This window comes from Embiotoca jacksoni, unplaced genomic scaffold (genome assembly GCF_022577435.1).
Source record: "Embiotoca jacksoni isolate LCO1_2020_lvr unplaced genomic scaffold, fEmbJac1.0.p SCAF_28, whole genome shotgun sequence".
Lineage (NCBI taxonomy): Eukaryota > Metazoa > Chordata > Actinopteri > Embiotocidae > Embiotoca > Embiotoca jacksoni.
In genome coordinates, this window is record NW_027185379.1 from 5278893 (window position 1) to 5300821 (window position 21929).

Below are 21929 nucleotides of genomic sequence, written 5' to 3' on the forward strand. Positions count from 1 at the left end.
CTTTTAAGCAGGAATCTGCCCTTCAAGACTGAGCTAAACTTAGCCACGCCATCTGCGATTAAAGCAGCTAAATTTCACACGTGTCTGGAGAAATTTGTAGAATGTAATTGCTTCCATTTGTTGCTGGATAACAGTTTCATCTCTATGGTCTTTCGCAGCATGTGAATCTTCACAAATGTGTGACAGTGGGCAGTAAAGTGGAGAGTGAGGTGTTTGGCACCTACTGCACCCTCGACGGCAGCTTTTAGCACCTCTTCACAGATCAGTAGGTCCTTCTCACGTGTTTAAGCTCAGGACTTTTCATTTGATATACAGATGCAGTCCTCCACCCACCCCGCCCCTCCACAAACCACCTTCAACCAGATCAAACGTAAAGCGTCTCCTTTCAGGCTCTCCTTTCCTTTCATGTACGCAGTGCGGGCCCTCGTTTGTGTGGGCATGCCTCCGTTGTGGTGGTCTTTTTCTTTCTTTTCCTTTTTTTTTTCTTTTCTTTTTTTTTTTGCTGTGCGCTGCGTGGGTGAGGGTGACTGCACTCACATGCATGAGCTCAGCTCCCGGTGCAATTGATGGGATTTCTCCCAACCCCCCCACCCTGCACCACCATCAGCAGTAGTTAATGAAAGTGGATTGATTTTCCTGTACTTCTTGCAAACGGTGTATAATCTGGGGGATGAAATTGAACAGGAAAACAAAAGATCCTACAGCAATCTATTATATTTTTTTTGCTTTATATGTTGGATTGCCTGCCAGGCCTTGTATAAAAACAACCCGTGCAAGTCTGAAACTGCATCACTGAGACTGAAGTTTATGGGATTTTGAGCATTTTAGAGGAGTAGCTAAGCATCAGGAAATATTGGCTTCCTCATCAGGACTTAGATGAGAAGATTTACACCACTCATGCCTGTACCATAAATTGAAGGCAAAAGCCAGCAACTGTTTAGCTTAGCACAAAGATCATGGAGGTAACAGAGGGGGGAAATCGCTTGTCTGGCTTTGTGTGAAGCCAGCAAACCACCAAGTCTCACTTATTTAAATGACATGTCTATTTTGTTTTATCCATACAAACATTTAGGTGTAAACACCACCGAATAAAAAGTTTAGGAGGGTTTTCTGACATGCTTGTTGTTTCCAGTCCTTGAGCTCAGCTAAGCTAACCAGTTGCAACAGAAAATAAATAAGTATTGATATGTTCCTTTTGAAAAGAACGCAAACGTATGTTTCCCAAAAGGTCAAACTATATCTTTAATCTCATAATATCCCAGGTAGCCAGTGTTAATATCTGTAGTTCGCAAAACACCTCCAAATCTCATAAAATTAAAATGATGATAATGTCTATTTTGTTTCTTTGGTACACAAATTGACATTTTATTTCATTTTATGCAGGCAAACTGTTCCCAGTCTTAAACTAAGCTAAGCTAAAAGCCGCTACAGACGAAAGAGATGTAGCCTATTAATCTTCTCATCTAACTCTTGTCAAGAAATGTGATATGTGCGTGCGGTTCCCAAAGCTCATCATATCACAGGTGGGAGTTAAAACGTAGACCTCAAGTCCTAAAGCTACAGCCCGTAGCACAAAGACTGTAAACGGGGGGAACAGCTGACGTGGCTCAGTTTAAAGTTAACAAGATTCAACCAGCACCTCGAAAACTCATCAGTTAATATGTAAAAGCATTGTATGTTTAGTTTAATTGTACAGAGAGCGTCATATTTACCACAGCGTTTAACTGTCTCCGATTTAGTTATATCTCAGGTATGAGTCAGGAGGAAGTTTGTGATGGCTATAAATCTATAAAGTCAGCAGAAACAAAGTGGAGGCGTTGGATTAGTATTTCCTGTTCTAACCCTGCCCTCCATGTCGAAGCCCGATCGCACTGATGGGTGGGAGACAGTGCAAAGAGATTATAACTACTTGTGAGCGCCGTCTCCCCTTCCTCACACACACTTAAAGATGGATTATAGCATCACACAAGCTTTTCTTCAGCCTGCAGATGGCTGCTCCTCCTCCTCCCTCTGACCCTCCATATTCATCCAGTCATCCTTCCTTCCTTCCTCTTGCTTGCTTTCTGTAGCCAGCTTGGCCTCCGGCAGGTGGCTTTTCCTTCACGGTTTGCTATCACGGCCGTGCGTTTAAGCTGCGCCTCTGGCAACATGATGAGTAATGCTCATCTAATTGCACACAAATTCAAACGAACTGTCAGATTTCACCACTCGAGCTTCTCTGTGCTACTTTTACAATCAAGCAACTGAATATTTCTGTCCGGAAGATGTAGGTGTGTTTTCAAAAGAAGAGCATAAACCAAATATTTAAAACATAACGTATAGTTATTCTGTTAATTTATTATGTATAAATGCAGGCTTATCAATGGAATTGCACAATATTAATAGGCACATTACAATATTCATTGTAAAATATGTTCATCAAAAGTTCAACTATTTACAGTTTTAGTTGATCTGTTTGTTATTTGTCTTTTTAGGAAAAAAACAACAATAACAGCCTTGAATGTAATTTGTTGTTATTTCTGTAGATAATTCAGAGTAAACGTGCAGATTGTCATTGGCAACACAATATGTGTGCAGGAAAAAGGTATTTGACGTATGTTCCATCCTACATGTCCACATGTGTTTACATGGTCAATTTTTTTCCAGTGTTTTGAATAATGGCTTTGGTAGCACCCACAATTATTTTAAAGAGAAGCATCCTGTGCCATAAGATTATCTTTTTTGCCCAGATACAAAGCAAAAAATAAGCAATCTCTTGCGATACTGAAGAAATTTAAAGGACAACACCAGAAAATATTGTGTTGTTTTTGGATTAGAAGTCAAATAAGCTGGGGCAGTAAATTTTATTTTTTTATCTGTTGCCTTTGCTGCTGCAAAGCTGACATTTAAGGAAAACAAACTGAGATTTTGTTAACCTTTGGACGCTTTATAGCTGTGTGAACTCGCTCAGATGGTTTGTGCTCACAAATGTCAGCACGGTGAGGTGAGCTGCACGGAGAAATGAATATCATTACATAAGCGATGACGGCATGAGCAGGGATGGCCTCAGATGTCTTGGTCTTCAGTGTTTCTGTGGTCAGAAAATTATCTCTGCGTAGGCACGAAACTAAATCCCAGTGGCATCAAAAAGTACTGTCTTTTGTTCAGATTTTTGTCGGTGCTGCCGGTGTAGCTCATAGTAAAACCATCCTTTTAAATGTTTTTTTCTATCTTGGTCCACATTTGGTCTCAGTGAGTGTGTTACATGGGGCGCAGGAGATGAAGCCAGGGAAGGAGGCCAGACATCCACCCACACATACTCTTTCTCCCGTAGTAGTGCCTTTCTTCCACTTGCATCATTTTTCCTGGTTTGGCAAAGCAACACAACAGAAATAGTCTTTTTCTGGATAAGGAAGCATGAAATTCGAGAGCTTAAACTACAACAAAAGTTTAATTTACATGAATATGAATCACTAAAAATGGATTAATTTTCCGCCTGTCTTTTTCGGGTTGTCTGATGCTGAGTCAGATGTAATTTATTTCTCCCTTGCTGATGACCATGACCTGCAAACTGTCAGCCATTGTTACTTCATATGAAACAACTGCCAGTGGCTGTTAGTGACCTGCAGAGGAAGTCGGATAAGATTTTACAGGTGTCATATTTTAGACGAGCGTGCACTTCATGCTCCCACCAAACACAACAAACAGGCTCCTGTCAAAAAACCTACTGTAAAAAAATAAGGTCATGTTTGCACCAAACTAGAATTAACAGCCTTTTAAGAATCTAGTCCGAATCTTCTTGGCTTTTTACGATGATACACCACGATAAAGAAACTCTATTTAACTGAAATTTACTGACTGTCTGATGACTCCTCCAAAGTACTGAAACACTAAATTTCACTGGACTAATATTCATCAGATGACTCCTGTGTTTGGTGAAAAATGGTCAGTGATTAAAGATAAAATGTGTACTTCACAAAGTAAGGAGAGAGCGGATGGGGACATGATTAAACACACATATAACGTCTGTAAAATCCACAGAAGGTCAGAGGACATAACAGTGTTATGAAGTAGAAAAGAGGATGCTTTTCTGAGGATTAAAGTATCCACTGCTTAACGGCACAATAATATGTGATACAGAAATAAGACTCTGATCCTGCAAGACATCTGGCTCGCGTCTGTTTACAGGGAAAGTTTCTAAAGGTATCCGGGCCTGGTTATGATAGTAAGAGGATGACATCTATAGCAACCACTTCCAGTTATGTATTATTTCACCACTTCAACAACTAACCATAATATTCTCAATCTGCTGTTTGTGTCAGATGTTAGAACTGCAAAAACCAGGGAAGAATCTATTGATTATCTTTAGAGATGATTAATCTGCTGACTGTCGTCTTCATCTGTCGTTTAGTAACGTGGCAGAGTATAATCTCCAGAAAACCACAGCTGTGGACAGCTTATATTGTAGGCATTATATCCCACACAAGCAGCTGTCACAGCATCATGCTGTGTGGACGTCCCACACACGGCGCCTGAAGAGGAGCTGTCCATCCACCTGTGGACGGGTGTGTCATCACCTTCTGTGAAAGTAGGAGCTGCTCCTCCTTTTTCAGACAAATGAGAGGGCTGCAGAGAGCTTGGCTGAAAGCCACATGAGGCGTGGGTGGAGTCTATCAGGTTTCACAGGTGGAAAAAAAACCAGCTCCACCGCCGTCACTCCAGTTTAGTCAGGTGACACAGTGTGAGTACAGCTCGTCATGAGGGCGAGAGGCAGGACGTATCTATAGGGGCCGCTAGCAAAGCTTTACAACTTTGGGCTGCCACAATCACAATACTAATTCTAACTTTGAAGTCTGTGGTGTGAAGAAAAATGTCGACATAAGCTTTAAATATGCTTTATTTTTAAGTGCGCATTTGTCCCTATTGTCCCAAATTGCTGCTACAGCAGAAATTATGCCTGTAAGTTCCTCCTCAAAACTAAATTGTGGTTTGTGGTCAGACGGCTTCAGAGAGAGCTGCAAAAACATTCAAATAAACGGTTAAATCTTTGGAAAAAAACATTTAGCTTTCTCTGAGAAGTTTCCATAATTCAAGTGGTAGTCAATGTCATAATTTACGCCGACTTCTTCTACACTCAATGCCAGTTTATGTAGAAATATACAATACATACTTCAACATTGAGTATTAGCACAGATTACATAACACCTCATGAAGTATTAAAATAATACTGTAGGGTGGAATTGGGACACTGGGTCTAAATCTCTTCACATAGTTACGTTCAGTCAGCATTTATACCTTTAAGTTTGACATCACTTAGTTAAGTCAAGTGTGAAAGTGAGCCTGTCGTGGACAGTCAGCCCATCGTGGAGGGACTTCTATGTGAGCTGTGTAATAGGATAGTTGGTCAAACTATGGTGTTGTCCACCACTACATACTCATATAAAGACTACTGGCTCTCAGAGGGTGTCCAAATCTGCCAAACAGCCACTCTAAAGCTCATTAGCTAATGTTATAGCTCACATTTAAGCAGACTAATTAATAAAGAACAAAGTCATGGAAGAAAGAAGAAATGTAGAAATACATCTTATTAATTATTCTGTATATAATTGTTTGTATTAATCAATATAAAGTTTGGTCTGTGAAACACCGTGATACTAAAAAAAAAAAAAAATCCAGTAACTGCTTTTTTGGGGGGGCTTACTTTAAGCTAAATACTAATATCAGCTCATTTTCTCATGATAATAATGCTAATATGCTAATGTCGACCATGTTTGCCAGATTAGTTTAGCATTGACGTGTGTAGAGCCACAGCATACTAACATGCGTCATGTTTAGCAGGCATGGTTCACATTTTGACTTGATTGCAAGTAAGCATGGTCAGTAGTGTGGCCAAAAAAAAGCAAACATTCACTGAGCCCAACTTTTCAAATGGATTTTAATCATTTAAACAGTATATTTAGGATCATTGTGTTTGACTGGGGTCTTGGGAATCTGTAAGAGTTCAATAAAAGCAACCTCGTGATAGATGAACCATTCCTTAACTCGCAGAAAATCCTGTAAATGCCAGTGAGGAACTTTCTACAGCTCAAAATAACTGCCTTTTTTTTGTCCAAACAATGGTTCAAAACGTAAAAATATAAAAATGTAAACTCGTAATGCAAATCAAGGAAAAGCAGCCGCTGAATGCATCAGTCAGTTTAGCTGGAGTGTAACCATAAGATAGCACTGTAAAACTCTGTTGAACAGTCACACACTTTATAACGTCTCTTGAATCTGCACCCATTATTGTTCCAAATGGAAGGCTAAGATCAAGGAATTTTTTACTTCTCACTCACATAAACCCAAAACCAGATGGATTTGGGGGATTATAGTAACTGTATATTAGATAAAACAAAAGTCCTGTTTTCTCCCAACTTCCTGCGGGGAAACGGAGAGAGTTTGGTTTCAGCCCTGAGACCCAAAGCCTTCACAAAGGGCCCTGGTGGAATTGAAGGTTTTGTTTGTGTATATAAAGTTAAGCCTGGTCATAACTTGAAAAGACAAAAGCGTTTAGCACGAGGATGAATGTAATTGTCAGTGACTCCAGGGTGGGGATGGGCGGGGAGGGTTCAGTCGAGGCTCCCGATGCTCTCAGAGTCAACGACAGATGTCGGTTTAGATTGTAGGTGTGCCACAGACTTGAACTTTCCCAAGCTCTCATGCTTTTGATTGAGTTTGTTCAGTGCTTCTCGACAGCCCGGCCCGCCACTACGACAAACACAGAGGGGTTTGTTTAGGAGTCTCTGTTAGTCAACACAGAGCAGGTTTCAAGGTTACTCGGCAGCCCTGGTTTGTGAGGCCGGCTGTCACCAACATGTCCACTCTCTCTCTCTCTCTCTCTCTCTCTCTCTCTCTCTCTCTGTGTGGCCTGCAGGCCGGTCGCTGTCGCCTAAAAAAAAAAAAAAAAAAAAAAACACCCCTCCGCTCTGCGAGATTAAACCCGAGGGATTTGTACTTCTCACCGTCTGCCCGTCAGGAGTTGTGATCAGAGTGACGAAGCATGTTGTGACGGCTGTCCTCCTGGTATCGGCTGGCTGAATGGACGGCTGTTTAATCTGTGCCTGAGAAGAAGATTTGAGGACAGGGAAGAGAGAGGGCAATTAGAGTGGGGGAGGGATTGAGGGAGTGCGGGTCCGAGGCGGTGATGCGTCAGACTGGGGGTGAGGGGTGGGATGGGGTGGGGTGGGGGTGCGTTTCACCTGCAGAGGGGAGGAATGTGTTTTCTGCACGCTAACGCAATGGGATCATGTGTGGTGGTGGATTTAAACACGAGCATCTTTGCAGCTGAGCAGGCGAACAGACAGAAGGAGGAGATGAAATTTTAATGAGGTGATTGTATTATACTGTATGTGGTCCGGTGTTAAGCTGCTCCCCTGTGACGTCCCGACACGACACTGAAACGTGGTTCAGTATCTCACCCTGGTTGTTTATGGACTCTTCAGAGAGCCGTTACACACAAACATTCGTTTTAAAAGAGGTGTGTGAGGTGCAAGTCCCCACTCGCAGGGATGTACACAAACAAGCTTTCCTTTTGGGCTTTTTTTGTAACCGCAGCAGTGACTACGTTAGGGTTGTAGCCAACAATGAATTCCTATTGATATTATGTGTACAATAGGGCTGTCATGACATCAGATTTTCACAATTGGAACATTTCAAAAAAAGATCAAGATAAATATGCTGTAATAGCCTGTAACGTGCACAATGTGGGACGGTGGTACAGCTTGTATGGCATCTACCTATAACGAACTTAAAGACCTCTGTTGCATAACAGGTGAATCTATTTGACTGATCTTCCAAATTTGGAGATAAACATATCTCCTATATAACATTCGGTTTATAAAATAAAATAGCAGCAGTAAGAAAATAATCAATCAGTTAGTATATTCCAATAAAATGAATTGGAAACCATGTCTAGTCAATCAGTCATTTATTTCGCCAAACAGCAAAACAAATTTCCGTTGTAGTCTACGGCCTTGGCAGCAGATCGTGATGGTTAACTTTAAGCTAAATGCTAACAGGCTCACAACGACTGTGAGATTAGAGATTAGAGTCCCACCAGCAGCTCTATCGGGGTTTACTTTGTGCTTTTGTTTTTTTGTTGTAATGTTGTAACGGCACCAGCATGTTCATGTGCTCATAATGATAGTAGCAATATGCTGATGTTTAGTATAATGTTGAACATTTTTGCCTAAATGTAGAGCCTGAGCATGGTAACTTTGCTCATTTAGAGCTCTCATTAGTGTAGCTAAAAATAAAGAAACACTTACTGGACCCAGCTTTTTAAATAATGAATATTTTACTGCATATCTTAATGATTGAAAAGTGAATATCTACGTTGGATTTTTTTTTTTTTTCCGACTGGGATCCCGGAGTCTGTCAGAGCATTTTTACACTTTTTAGATAAAATATTTAACAAAACAAAAAAAACACAGCAATAAATCGGTAATGCATTGGTCTCTTTTAGAAAGTCTTCCCTTGTTGAAATTGTTGGGCCGAGAAGATGGATGGAATCGAAGCGGAGCTGCGTTACGCGTCGGCTCTACCTTTCACTGCTAATGTGCTGTCACAAAGCGTCAGCGAGGACGACTCGCGAACGGCCGAGAGAGTCGAGCGGTATTATCACAAGTGGGGCCCGAACACATGAATGTATGGCTGCGGGAGCTTCTCTGCGACCGGGAGAGGAATTATCCTGACAGTCTGTGACTAGGCTCTTTTCGCCTGTCTGCCTCTCTGTGTGTCAGATGCGGGGCCCGAGCTGGACGGGGCCTCTGGCTGTCCCCGTGCCCGAGCCTGCAGACCCCCTGTGCAGAGCGGAGATACTGTCGCTTCCCATCTCCTCTTGCTTTACGTTTGTGGGACCGATGTCTCGGTGATGACGATGAGCACTGTAAATGATGTCCCCACCACGCGAGATGCTGACTCGGCTCGCCCAGCCTCTAATCGATTGACCCCGTTTTACTGTTCATTGTGGCTTGTTAATTGGTCTCCAGCTCGCTGCTGACACAGTGACCCTAATGGAGGAGAATTACTGCTGTCTCGTCATGCATTAACCCCCCCCCCCCTCCACCCCCTCCCGTTTCATTAACCCTCCCTGGCTCTCAGGCCTAACCTCTGCTCCCATCCCCCTCTCAGCTCACTGTGTGCAGCTGGGTAGACGGGGTGAATTTGCACATGCACTCCCGTCCTGTCACATGTCCCTGTGCCTCCGGGAGATGCAGTCAGGTGACATTGAGAACCAAATTAAAGCACTAAAAGACATAAGGACTTACTGTTTGTGCGCTGTTGTCCCTTAATTAGTTTAAACATGATTTAGGCATAGTGGGGGGTCATGAGAGGCATCTTTTCACAGGGGGTCAGATCAAGCCTCAGGGCTATGACTTCTGAACAAAACACCCTCCAGTCTGATGAGAGCATGTGTGATCCAGACACAGCAGGGAGGCTCCAGACGATCGTAACACGGCTGACGTCTCCGGAGATAAGCCACTGATTGCCTTTTTCTGTGGGTTTTTTAAAAAAAAAATTTATAAGTGTGTGTCTGGATGCGTTTGTGTGCAGCTGGGAGCCTCGATGTTGTGCAGCAGCTCACCTCAAGTGGCTGCTGCCTCCATTGTTTACAAGTGTGAATATTTCATGACGACGTCAGGGTTGGGACGTCGGGAGAAGGCTGCCCTAACGAGCTGTGGCACTCGCTCATCTGGCCCCTAAAATGGGCTGCTGATGGCGCCACAAAAACTGCAAGGGGGGGAGCCTGCAGTAAAACAAGAGTTCACGTTTTATTTTGGGTTTAACCACTACAGGGGAAAAGTGTGTAAAAGAATAAAAACTTGCACTGGCAGATCAGCAAATCGTCTTTTCCCTGAGGAAGAGCCTCGAGCATGGAGGCGGTGTTTGCTCTGCTTTATTCTGAGGAAAATAGAAGCCTGTTGAAACAAGCACCTTGTTATCTAGGCTGCGATACGAGGGCAAGAAAATTAACCACTCTACGCTTTGAACCTGACTTCAGCTCGTAGTTTTATCCGCTGCAGTAATATAAATCTGTGCAGACGTATCCTCTGAGGATAAAAGAGCCCAATGTCAGTTAAAGTGGCTCACGGATCTGACTCCGTCGTGCACGCGAGTGCGTGTTTGTACGTCATACAGCGTGATGAGTCAGACAACTTCTCAGATTAAGAGAGAGTTTGAAGAGACAGTTTAAAACTCAGGGCATCGCAGCGCTGCTCGCACAGACTGTCAGAGAAGAGCCTTTTAGACGGGGTTGAAAGTCCGAGTCGGTCATCTCGCTCAGTGGGATCTAAAAATGCCTCATTGTTCTTGTTGAGATGCTTCTAAACTTGTTTGTCCTGTGACTCAAAATAATAACAAAACTCTTCTGTTTTTTTTTTTTTTGTTGCAGTGAGGGCGTCTTCAAGTGTCCAGAGGATCAGCTGCCATTAGACTATGCCAAGGTATGACTGTCACTCCGAAACAGCACAGTGTGATCCACTCCTGATCCCAGACCGAAGGCCAATGTGACAACGGAGTAAACAATTACAAGATTAAATGTCTGCAATCATGGCAGCGACTCTTTTTTTCAGCTTAATGCTAACTTTCCCAATGCTAAAATACTAACAGTGACAATGCTCACAGGTCATGTTTTCCATATTAGCCATCTTTAAATTAGCTCATTTAAACCCACGTCCTGAGCTTTGTAACCTGCTCATAATGGCTATGCTAATGTGATGATGTTTAGCAGGTATAATGTCAAATTTGGCTGTATCATATTCGCATGCTTATTTTAATCAGATTTTATATTAATCGTAATCACCATCTTTGTGTAGCATTTTATCACACTGACACTTGCTAATTATCATCAAACTAAAAGTACAGCTGCGAATGTAAAAATGCTAAAATAGTTAAAAGACCTGAAAAAATTTAGAAGTAAAACACAAAATAAAACAGTAAGCCAGTGAGAAGCATTCAAAATATAACATTGTTAAAAATTAAAGAAGTTGACATACAGGTGCTGCAAAATGGAAATAAACTGGTCCAACCAGGTCTAAAAGAAGAGGAGGATGTAAGATGCTAATGATGAATTTGAATTTCTAATGTTACAATAAAAACTGAACATTTGTTGCAGTGAATGTCCGGAAAACATAAAGGCAGAAATCCTTATCTCAACCCATAGTTAAAGGTTGTGTTTTATTTTATTACAGAGGATAATGTATGAAATCCACTGTGTTTTTTTCACCCCATCAATAAATCTCTCCCTGTCCAGAAGAAGAAAGAAACTTCAAATGACCTATAAATGCAGTTAATCAGATTGTGCTCTGGGGGGGGGGGGGGGGGGGGGGGGGGTAATGACTAACTGTACTCAGAGTCAGAGGATGTCTCTCTCGTGTGTTATCCCCATCGCAAAGTGAGAGACTGCAAGACAAAGATAAGGGAAGGGAAAGGATTGTCATCTTCTGCGCAGCTTTTGGAGTTTAAAAGGCTCCCGTGCAGTTTGTAGCATTAGCGTTAATTAGTCATTAAAACACCAACAACACAACCAGTGGGCCGTCTTCACAAATTCATGCAAGAGCACCTGAACCTTGTCCAAACCCACCAAAAAAAAAAAATCATATTTTAGATTCAAGGAGGAAAAGGTGGCACTCTATAAAAGCTTGTGTTTGAGTGCAAACATCAGCAATGTAATGAAGCTGATACTCTCAGACTGCGAGCTGCAGCAGGATCAGCGGGGCAGCAGTGCAGGTCTGCATGCTGTGCCGAGAGCGACGAAGGCGCCTGCAATAGCAGGGACTCCCCCGGGGGAAGGATGTGCTCGTGGCACACCTGTCAGACGTTGTTATTTACCAAGACTCTACAGGCTCCCAGTTGCCGGCAAATTACCCCACCCTGGTGGTCTCCTGTCAGGGTTATTGTAACGTTCGCTGCACACTGTCCCTCGAAAACGTGCACAAACACCACCTGGCTCCCGCGGAACAACGGCGTCGCAGTCATTAAAGGATTGCACTGCTCCTGCTGTAGTAGTAGTGTGAGGCCAACAATTGCTGCAGCAGATAGAATAAACCCCCAAGTTGGCGCTCACAAGAGCTTAACCCCCCCCTCATCTGCCTGGGACTAAGTTATTAAAAGGTCATTATTGCCGTCTCCCTGCTGATTCTAAGACTGGAACAATGCGAGAGTGTTTCAGTTTGCTTTAGAGGATTTTTTTTTTTCCTCTTTGTTTCTCCTTGGAGAATGTGATTATGGCAGCAAAATACTGTCTGCTCCATCTGTAGAAGTGGAGTGCAGCACTTATAAATCTGTGCTTCAGAGCACATTTAACAGACATACTTTATTATACATATTTAGTCTTGCAGGGGCTTCTCTCTCATCACAGAGCAGCTACAAGCAGTGAGGGAGATAAGTCGAATGTTTTATTGTAGTTGATTTTCCAAATACATTTTTAACTCAACTGCGATGGCTTGCCATGTTTGAGTGCAGAGGCACGCGAGAGCAGTCGGGCTGTTACTGAGCTGTTATTTGTTCAAGGGCTATTGTGACATTTTGAGGAAGTGGCTTTTCTTGTTTGACCAGTGCTGTGGTCGTGTGACGGCGTGGGGGATGGAGATGGCAGAGCAGAGCAGTAAATCCTCAGGCCAGCGTACTGTAGGGAAGGATTTGGGGTGTTGGGCAGAAAACGGACTCATCCTTATCGCTCAGTGACCGAGGATGAATAAATCTTTTCCTCTGCTTCGTGCCCGTCTCTCTCCGTCTTTCTCAAATGTCCTATAAACCCGTGAACTTGCTCATTATCACTGCAGTGGCTGGCTCGAGTCACAGTGCTCCAGTTTGATGAGGGTTTCCTCCTGTAGCTCAACATTTACTCCTTTTGAAAAATAAGCTTATTTGCTTTTCTTTCAATACCGGCCTCCACTCTGTGTGACTGGGAGCAGCTAATAAAACAACTGCCTTATTTATGTTTGTATTTGGTTAAACGTGGTTAAACCGGCGCCAGTGCTCGGTCTAAACGAGTATCCGAACATCAAAAATTGTGTCTCTATAAGGAATTAAAACTGGATTTATAGATACTGATGTTCAAACATCTTTTTATTAACTTCCCCAAAGAAAGACGGAGAATTTAATCACTTTATGAGGTACATACGGTCTCTACTAAAACAAAAATATGAAAATACTTTCTTAAAATGAGACAGTCAGAAAAAGAGCAGCAGAGAAATGGGGAAAAAAATAGCTAATTTGGAAAAATAAACAAATAAAATTCCCTCTGAAAGCCCATCTGACCTTTTGTTTTACTGTCTGCGGCTCACTGTGGTTCTTTTGAACTTAACTATTTAATCTCCTAAAACAGCTGGCCCTGAAGTTTTTAGCAAATTTTACTCAAACAGGAAATGGAGAATTTGTTGGGGACTTTTTTTTAGCTGCGGATTGGTACATATTTTGCACTGTAGGGAGTACTTGCAGCAGCCGGACAGCGTAGGTGGGATTGACTCAAAATAGCTACAGTGGCCATATTTGTTGTAGTGAAGGATCATGTGACTCAGTGTAATTAGGTGACTTTTTGATGTGTTTTTAATAGTTTTAAGGATAAATGAAGGTTTATGGTACTGAGGAAGAAGCTGATGATTTGGTGTTATATTATTTATGTGCTGCAGTTCCTCAATAGGGGGCTTGTAACATGGAGGATTGTGGTTTAGTTGTACGAAAGTAGTTTGTTAATGCCGACAGCTTTCATTGCTGTCAAAAGAGCCTTTTCCGCTAAACCAATGGATTTATTTGGTCTGTTTAATGACATGTAGATTTAATCCTTAAGTTTATCTGCATAATCAAAATCACCTATCGAGTCAGATGTGAGACACACTTTTGCTGGATCAGAGTAATATGTTCCAGTTTTCAGCTGCCACTCTCGGTGTCTCCGGATCTGCTCCGCTGACCTCACCCTGCTTGTCATCTTCAGATCTACCCGGACCCGGAGCTGGAGCAGCAGATCCTGGCGCTGCCCATCCGCTGCATCCACAGCGAGGAGGGCTGTCGCTGGACCGGCCAGATGAAGCAGCTGCAGGTGAGGAGCTTCTCTCTTTCCCTTCATCTCGTTTCTGCCTCCTCCTCCTCCTCCTCCTCTTCCTCCTCTTCCTCCTCCTCTCGTATCCTGACCTGGCTCAGCGACATTTGGGTGAGTCTGATGACGTGTCGCCGTGTCTCCCTCAGGGCCACTTCTCCACCTGCGCCTTCAATGTGATACCCTGCCCCAACCGCTGCTCGGTCAAGCTGACGCGCCGCGACTTGCCCGACCACCTGCAGCACGACTGCCCCAAGCGCAAGGTCAAGTGTGAGTTCTGTGGCAGCGAGTTCACCGGTGAAGCCTACGAGGTAAGCACCTTTTTTCTTCCTTGTTACAACCCAGAGGGTGGATGTAAACTAACCCGCAGTGACGACACTCAATTTCCGTGCCTGTATGAAATGGGTCTTTGTGAAAAGGAGCAAGCAAAACGAATGCACACGTGACATGTCAGCACATTCAGAGTGTTGAAATAACACGCGTGTTGGCAGAAGGAACTAAACTTGACTGTGTCTTTCATACTAAAAGTGTTTTCCTCAGTGAGCCTTCCTCAGTAACACCTCAGTCATTCCTGCCAGCCTGCCCCTCCTCTGTTTACTCTGCTGCACACAGCTACAGGGGCTTTAACTCACCTTTTCCCTTACCCAGTATATGTTATGTATATGTCATTCGTAAGGATTCGATCTTCTACGGGATTTCCCTTAACTTCCTGGAGGCCTTATGTGCTCAGTGGTTACAGTGGGTTTGTTGAGTTGCTAAAAACATTTTCACTTAATTTTGGACTAGTATCCAAACAGTGTATTCCATAAAAAAAATACTAATCACAAAACATAGGTAAAACAAAGCTTCCTCCTCCAATAGTGAGCGCTCAAAATAGCTTTTTCCTGTTGGACACTGTTGTAGTCCTTGTTCAAATTTGCCCACCCAAGTCCGTGTTTTGTCAAACCCATATTGTATCAGGATGGATTTTTTTCAAAGTCTAGATGATAAAAAAAAAAAAACCTCATGAATTGCAATTTTTGGAAAAACAAAACGAAACAAAATTTGTTGTAGGTGGTCTAAACTGCGATCCCAATCAGATTTCTGTAGTCAAGAAGTTCTGCTTGCTCATATTGGAATTCTTGCGACACACAATGACGACGTCATTTTTTTTTAGTAACAGAGTGAGCAGAGTTTATGCCACCGCTAGCAGAGCTATCAGAAAATGTAGATTTTGGCACGATGAAGGACGACGAGAACAACAACAGTCCGTGGACAGATACCGAAATAAATTGTCTGCTGGCCCTTTGCTTTCACGTTGGAAAGCCACGTCACCAGCGTAGCTATGCGTACAACGTTACCACAGCAACCCATGCGGATAGGTTGGTGATGTCTGGACACACCAAATCCAATCCGCTCACTTCCAATCAACAGTGCAGACAGTCTGTCCTAAAGATCTAATTTAGGAAACAAGTCATACTTGCCTGCAGTCTGGTTAGTTTGTTGTTGGCTGCTGTACCTACTCATTTTATGTTTATGGTGCATTCATTTGAACTGAAACTAAACTGAGGTTGTGTGAAATAATTTAGGCCAAAAAAAAACATAAACCATTATACTAATGATTTAGTATAATTTTAAGAGGTTTGACATCATTCGCTTTAGATAAACCTTTAGATATGATCAGTGAACATCTTGGAATGAGATGTATCTTCCAGATGAGATGCAGATGTGTTCTTTTCGGCTTTTTATTTAAAATATGGTTTTGATCATAGAAACATACCTATTTGTAGCTTGAACTGGCTTCATAATCCTGCTCTGAGGTGTAACCGTGTGTTTTCTTTCTGTCCCAGAACCACCAGGGCGTGTGTCCTCAGGAGAGCGTTTACTGTGAGAACAAGTGCGGGGCGAGGATGATGCGTCGTCTGCTGTCCCAACACAGCATGGCCGAGTGTCCCAAACGCACACAGCCCTGCAAGTACTGCGGCAAGGAGTTCGTCTTTGACACCATCCAGGTCCGTTTCATACAAAGTTCACGACCATACGCTCTTAGTTTCCGCAAATCTCTACTTTTATATTTCTCACGATGAAGTGCAGACGTAGTTTCTGTCCTGTCAGCATCACTGCGCCTGTCGTTTATCCTTCGTGTGACTCGGACAGTTTCGGGCCTCAGTAGAGCGAGATGACGCGTAGAAAACCTACTGTAGCTTGTGTCCATTCGTGGTGTCTCGGTCTTGCGGCAGCTGGATGTTTGTGCGAGCTGCGGCACCTGCCGTTGCACACATCTGGCCAGAGGCTGAGGAGTCAGTGTCGCTCTTCCACATTTTTAGCCCAAAATGGAATGAACGCATCTTTGCAACAAGAGTTGGAGACACACTTTTTCAGATGTTTTTGGCAGACAAATACTGAATATTTACTGTTTAGTTGGTTATATTTAAGGTGTCTGTCATTTTTGTCACCATTTAGTCAGTAAAAAGGTCAATATTTTGAATTTCAGATAATAATTTCAGCAAATATGCCAACGAAATGCTGTTTTCAAACCCTTTATATTATTTTAATTCGAATACTTTTGAGTTTTGGATTGTCAATGAAGCAAAATAGATGTGAAAACACAACTTTCATAATTTTAACACTTTTATTAAATTTTCAGTCATTTTTATAAATTAAATGGTTATTTGATTATTAAAGAAAAAAAATCAATCAATAATCGTTTTGTCTGGAAAACATCAGAAGTTGATAGAAGTGCCCGTCACAATTTCCCAGACCCCCGGGAGATCTTTTCAAACAGCCTCACTCGTTCAGTCAGTTGTCTACAACCCGAGGATTTTAAACTTGCTATTATATAAGAAAAGAAAAGGCAACAAATCCTTTCATTTAAGAAGCAAGAATCATAAAAATGACTTATTTTCTGTGGCTTCAGGATACATGGCTGTATGTCTTTGATATTTTGTTCCGCTCTATTTCTGCTGCCTCATTTTTAAACCCACATGTATGTTTTTGAACTTTCAAGGACATCTTTTTCTTGTACGGCCATTAATTTGCGACCCCGCTGTGCCGCCTTTGTTCCCATCGCTCTCGCTGTCCTCTGCAGAACCACCAGTATCACTGCCCTCGCTTCCCTGTCCAGTGCCCGAACCAGTGCGGCACACCCAACATCGCCCGCGAGGACCTGGCCAACCACGTGAAGGACAACTGCGGCAGCGCGCTCATCCTCTGCCCCTTCAAAGACGCCGGCTGCAAACACAGAGTAAGGCTGACCTGCATCACTTAACCTCTCTGCCTCTGAAGGAATTTCCCTGTTAACACCACTATTGATATAAGCTAATTGTTCGCCAAGCTTGTTCTTCTTTGTTGTTCACGTGCTTTTTTCTTTTTTTTTTTTGTGATATTTTCTTCTTGTCCTTGGCCACTTGGTTCAAAGTAAAGATTTTCCTCTTTTCAAACATATAGCGCTGAGCCCGTAGGCTCTATTTTAATGAGTGGAGCACTTCCTCACTCTGACAGCACATTTCTGTCTATTTTTAAAACTCGCATCAATTTGTGGAAATGCGGACGCGGTCGAGGAAGAGCAACAGATGAGCATTAAACTCAGTGTTGTTGGCTCGGTGCTCTATTGAGACTTGCAAAGCATCTGGAGAGCTTGATGTGTAATATTTACAGATGGCCTGATGGGAAGCAAAAACATGTTTTTACATCAGCAGACTGATGATTCATTTCAATGTTTATCATTTTGTTATTGATTTTAGGTGGTTGTATGAGCTGAAAACACTGATAGACATAGGTTTGAGTGTCTCGTACAAAAAAAACTGAGGAGTACGGTAGAAAGAGCTTTTCCGATTTTTTTTGTGTCTTTCATCTGAACAGCCTCTTTCTTTTACAATGTACGAACACATGAACTATTGTGCACCATTAATATCATTTCTCAATTTTATCCGAAACACAACGCAAAGACAGACTTCACACTCATCTCGGCCTCTTTCTCATTATATTCACAACCTCCAGTTTCTAAAGAATTTCTATTTAGACTTAGTGTTTTCTTTTTTTGAAGGTGGGTTGACTAATCTTTTTGGGTTGATTCATGGTCAAATTAAAGGTTTTGTGTATTTCATTGGCAGCTAAATGAAGTAATAACGATAGTAGAAAACGATTAAACACGAAAATGAAGCAATAAAGACGACCAACACCTGCTTCTGTAGGCACCAACAAGCCATCTGGTGTTAATCCAAATACAGAATGCAGAGACATAAACAGATTAAACTTTGTGTTACTACATAGCTGTAAAACTCTGTATGTATAACACATCCCCCTGCTACCTCTCTGCAGTGCCCCAAACTGGCTATCGGTCGTCACCTGGAAGACACCACTAAGTCCCACCTGACTATGATGTGCAACCTGGTGGGTCGCCAGCGGCAGGAGATCCTGGAGCTGCGGAGGGAGATGGAGGAGCTGTCTGTCAGCCACGACGGCGTACTCATCTGGAAACTCAGCGACTACTCCCGCAAACTCCAGGAGGCCAAACTCCGAAGCAACCACGAGTTCTTCAGCCCGCCCTTCTACACCCACCGCTACGGCTACAAGCTGCAGGTGTCGGCCTTCCTGAATGGCAACGGCAGCGGCGAGGGCTCCCACCTCTCCGTCTACATCCGCGTGCTGCCCGGAGAATACGACAACCTGCTGGAGTGGCCCTTCTCCTACAAGGTGACCTTCTCCATCCTGGACCAGAGCGACCCGTCGCTCTCCAAACCCCAGCACATCACGGAGACCTTCAACCCCGACCCCAACTGGAAGAACTTCCAGAAACCCAGCAGCAGCCGCAACTCGCTGGACGAGAGCACCCTGGGCTTCGGTTACCCCAAGTTCATCTCGCACGAGGAGATCAAGAAGAGGAACTACATTCGAGACAACTGCATCTTTATCAAGGCTTCTATAGAGATTCCCCAGAAGATAATGGCCTAAGATCCGACCTTTGTTTTCTGTTAATGAAGGAGAAAGATGGGGTAAAGACTGGAATAGATACTTAACCTTGACAAATTCTACACACTTACCCTTTAGATACTTTCTGCCCTTACAGCCTCTTCACCACAGAGCTTGTAGTGAGTCTGTCTGGCGTGCGCGCTGATTGGAGGACCTGGATATATCACAAGAGGAGAAAGTGTTTGGTCTGCAGAGCCAACACTCTCTGGTGTTTCTTTATGTTCATTTTTTTTCTATCGGTTTGTTGACCTTTTATCACAGTCTACAACAAAAAGCCTTGGAAATCAAACAGTGCCTAGAGAGTTTATCTTAAGTTATACTTTTGTTGTTGTTTCCGCAGTACAGATGTTAAAGATTATGGAAAAAGATATAAAAATAAGGGTAATGGGCATCACTAAGCTGCTGCACTTGGAGTAGGAAGAGAGAGAGTTAGAAGCTGTTAAAGAGACGTCTCATTTTATCCGGGCGGATCTAAAGAAGAGAGAGCTCAGCAGAATCAAGCTCAAGCCCAACTGCCTTTTGTTTACATGCTCATACAGTTTACTGATCCCTCAACAAACACACAGGCCCCGGTAAGAACTCCCTGTGAGGTTCGTGTACACACAAACAAATCAGTGTTTTCAGGTGAGAAACTTGCAGCTCAAATATTGGTCATGTTTTAATGGAACAGTTTGATTTGTGAAGAATATATAAACGAGAAGATCGATACCAGCAAAAACTACAACTTGTTGGCTTAGCGTAGCATTCAAAACTGGTAATGGCTCCGTTGAAGGGAATCAAAATCCATCTACCAGTAGACCTCCCACAATTATTTTGACTTAATAGCCTGTTTGCAAATATTTAGGCCGACTGCAATCATTTTGCATAATCGTTACAATCATTTCCATTCATCTGTATAAAAACAGCCGGGTGACACTAACAGAAACGTCACATTTCTGTCACGAGTTTTCCACCTTTTCAGGTTTGACTGGTGCTCTGTTCATGATGTAATATCATTGTACCTCCTTCTTCTGCTCTGGTTTCATGACACTAGTGGAAAATTAGCACCACCAGCTGTTCATCTCAAGGCGCCTAACTTCTAATATTCAATCGACCCACATTTCGATGAGTATCTGTTGATATTATGGATTTAGTTGCAAAGTGAAACACCGCAAGTCTACTTTGGGAACATTTTGGTTTAAAGCCAAATGAAAAAGGCGTGGCGATAACTTGAAGGAGCCTGTGGGTCGGATTTTAAGCAAAAAGGTGGCGAGCAAAGTAAAACAGAAGATTTATTTCTATAGCAATTATTAACTAAAATTTCTTATTTTTGGCAGCTCTACCTACCAGTAAAGGTCATTGATTAAATCAATACAACAACCTTTAGACAGAGCCTGGCTGGCTCTTTCTGACGGTTTCCTGTCTTTAACCTAAGTTAAGCTAAGCTAACAGCAGTAACTTTAAGTGTAACAGAAATACACGAGAGTCGTATCAATCTTCTCATCTCACTCCCAACAACTTTTACCTTTAAAGCCATGCGATTAAAAACAGTTAAGCTAAACCAAGGCTGCTTTAAAAAATAAAATGGTACTACATAGTTCGCAGTGCCCCTACGAGGCTTCACGTCCATTGGGAAGTCCACCAATAAGGAAAAAACTAAGTACCTTCTGTCGGTCTTTGGATGAGCAGAGCAGACAAAGAGGTCAGTTGTCAGAGTACTCGTGCATCTAATAGTGAAGGAAAAGCCATGTGGCCTTTTTATATACAGTTATGTCTTCGCATGAGGGTTTTCGGGGTGAGCAGGGCAACATAAACACATGCATGCTTCATGTGCGACCACCTGGATCACTTTTTTTGTACTGTAACCTGTATTCTTGAAATCCTCTTCCGTTGATGGCTGTTTCGTCTCTTTTTCTTTGGACCATTTGAAAGTTGACAAATTGTCATAAAGAATAGTTGTTGTTTTTTTTTAATGTTTTTTTGTTTTGTTTTACGTTTTTATATACAGAAAATGTGAACACTGTCAGTTATATAACCCATAAAGACAATGAATATTTGGCTGTGAAGTGTGTTGTATTAAGTAGCCGGGGCATGGCTGGCGTTTGGAGGCTGTTTGGAAAGGTGGCTAATGACATGGTCTGTGCACATATGTGGGTGTCTCGAGACTCCATGCACCTTGTTTGTTACCATGGCCACCGTCTATCTTCAGTTCGACACGATAATGAGGAGCAGCCCTGCGCTATACACCTGTCTCCATCGCAGCACTATCAGAAGAGTGGAGGACTTTGACGATACGGTTCACTCATGACTTATGTGAATACTAATGTAAAAATGCAGAGGCACATTCTGTCTTTTTATTACTTTACATGGAAAAAAAAAATGCTGATTTCTTGTCATAATACCAGCTGATATTTTACAGTGATTTAAAGCAGTGAGAAGATACAACTTTTTGTAAGATTCTGTATTTTTAAAAGTACTTTGCTGTTTTATACAAACACTTTTCGTTGGAGAGTCGGGGTTGACTTTGGGAATTTTTCATACCTTCTCGTCTCTTGGACATTTGGATAATTTGTTTGTCCGTGTGGTTTGAGCCTCACATATTCTGTCTGTATTATTTCCTCTTAAAAGTATTTATTTTAAGGAGCCGTCATGTGAGTTTGCACCGATGGCGCAGATGTTTTAATATGTTGATTGATGAGTGCTTGTCAATTTCTTAACTGAAATAAAATACCATATATTATAGTTATTTTACACGTTTGCATTTTGTGCTGTATGAAAGAAAGAGAAACTGTCCATCCTTTTTATTCACTGTATTAAATCTGACAAAATTGATATCTTTTACGAGTCTTTTTGAGGTTGTTTTGCAGCGAAAGCAGTTGTTGCCAATGCTGGAGATCAATTATTTTCTGGTATTGAATCAGACTAAATATTTGAAGGGATGTGC

General features: G+C 42.4%; 1 protein-coding gene across 1 annotated transcript in view; it reads left to right on the forward strand.

Moving 5' to 3' along the window:
• Positions 1 to 21817, forward strand: part of traf4a (tnf receptor-associated factor 4a) — a 39538-nt gene extending 17721 nt beyond the window's left edge. The window contains exons 2-7 of the mRNA XM_069161336.1: positions 10412 to 10463; positions 13955 to 14059; positions 14206 to 14367; positions 15886 to 16047; positions 17124 to 17279; positions 18356 to 21817. Of these exons, the coding sequence (XP_069017437.1) occupies positions 10412 to 10463; positions 13955 to 14059; positions 14206 to 14367; positions 15886 to 16047; positions 17124 to 17279; positions 18356 to 18988 (1270 nt within the window). The 3' untranslated portion in view covers positions 18989 to 21817. The remainder of the gene's footprint in view (positions 1 to 10411; positions 10464 to 13954; positions 14060 to 14205; positions 14368 to 15885; positions 16048 to 17123; positions 17280 to 18355) is intronic.
• The last annotated feature ends 112 nt before the right edge of the window (positions 21818 to 21929 follow it).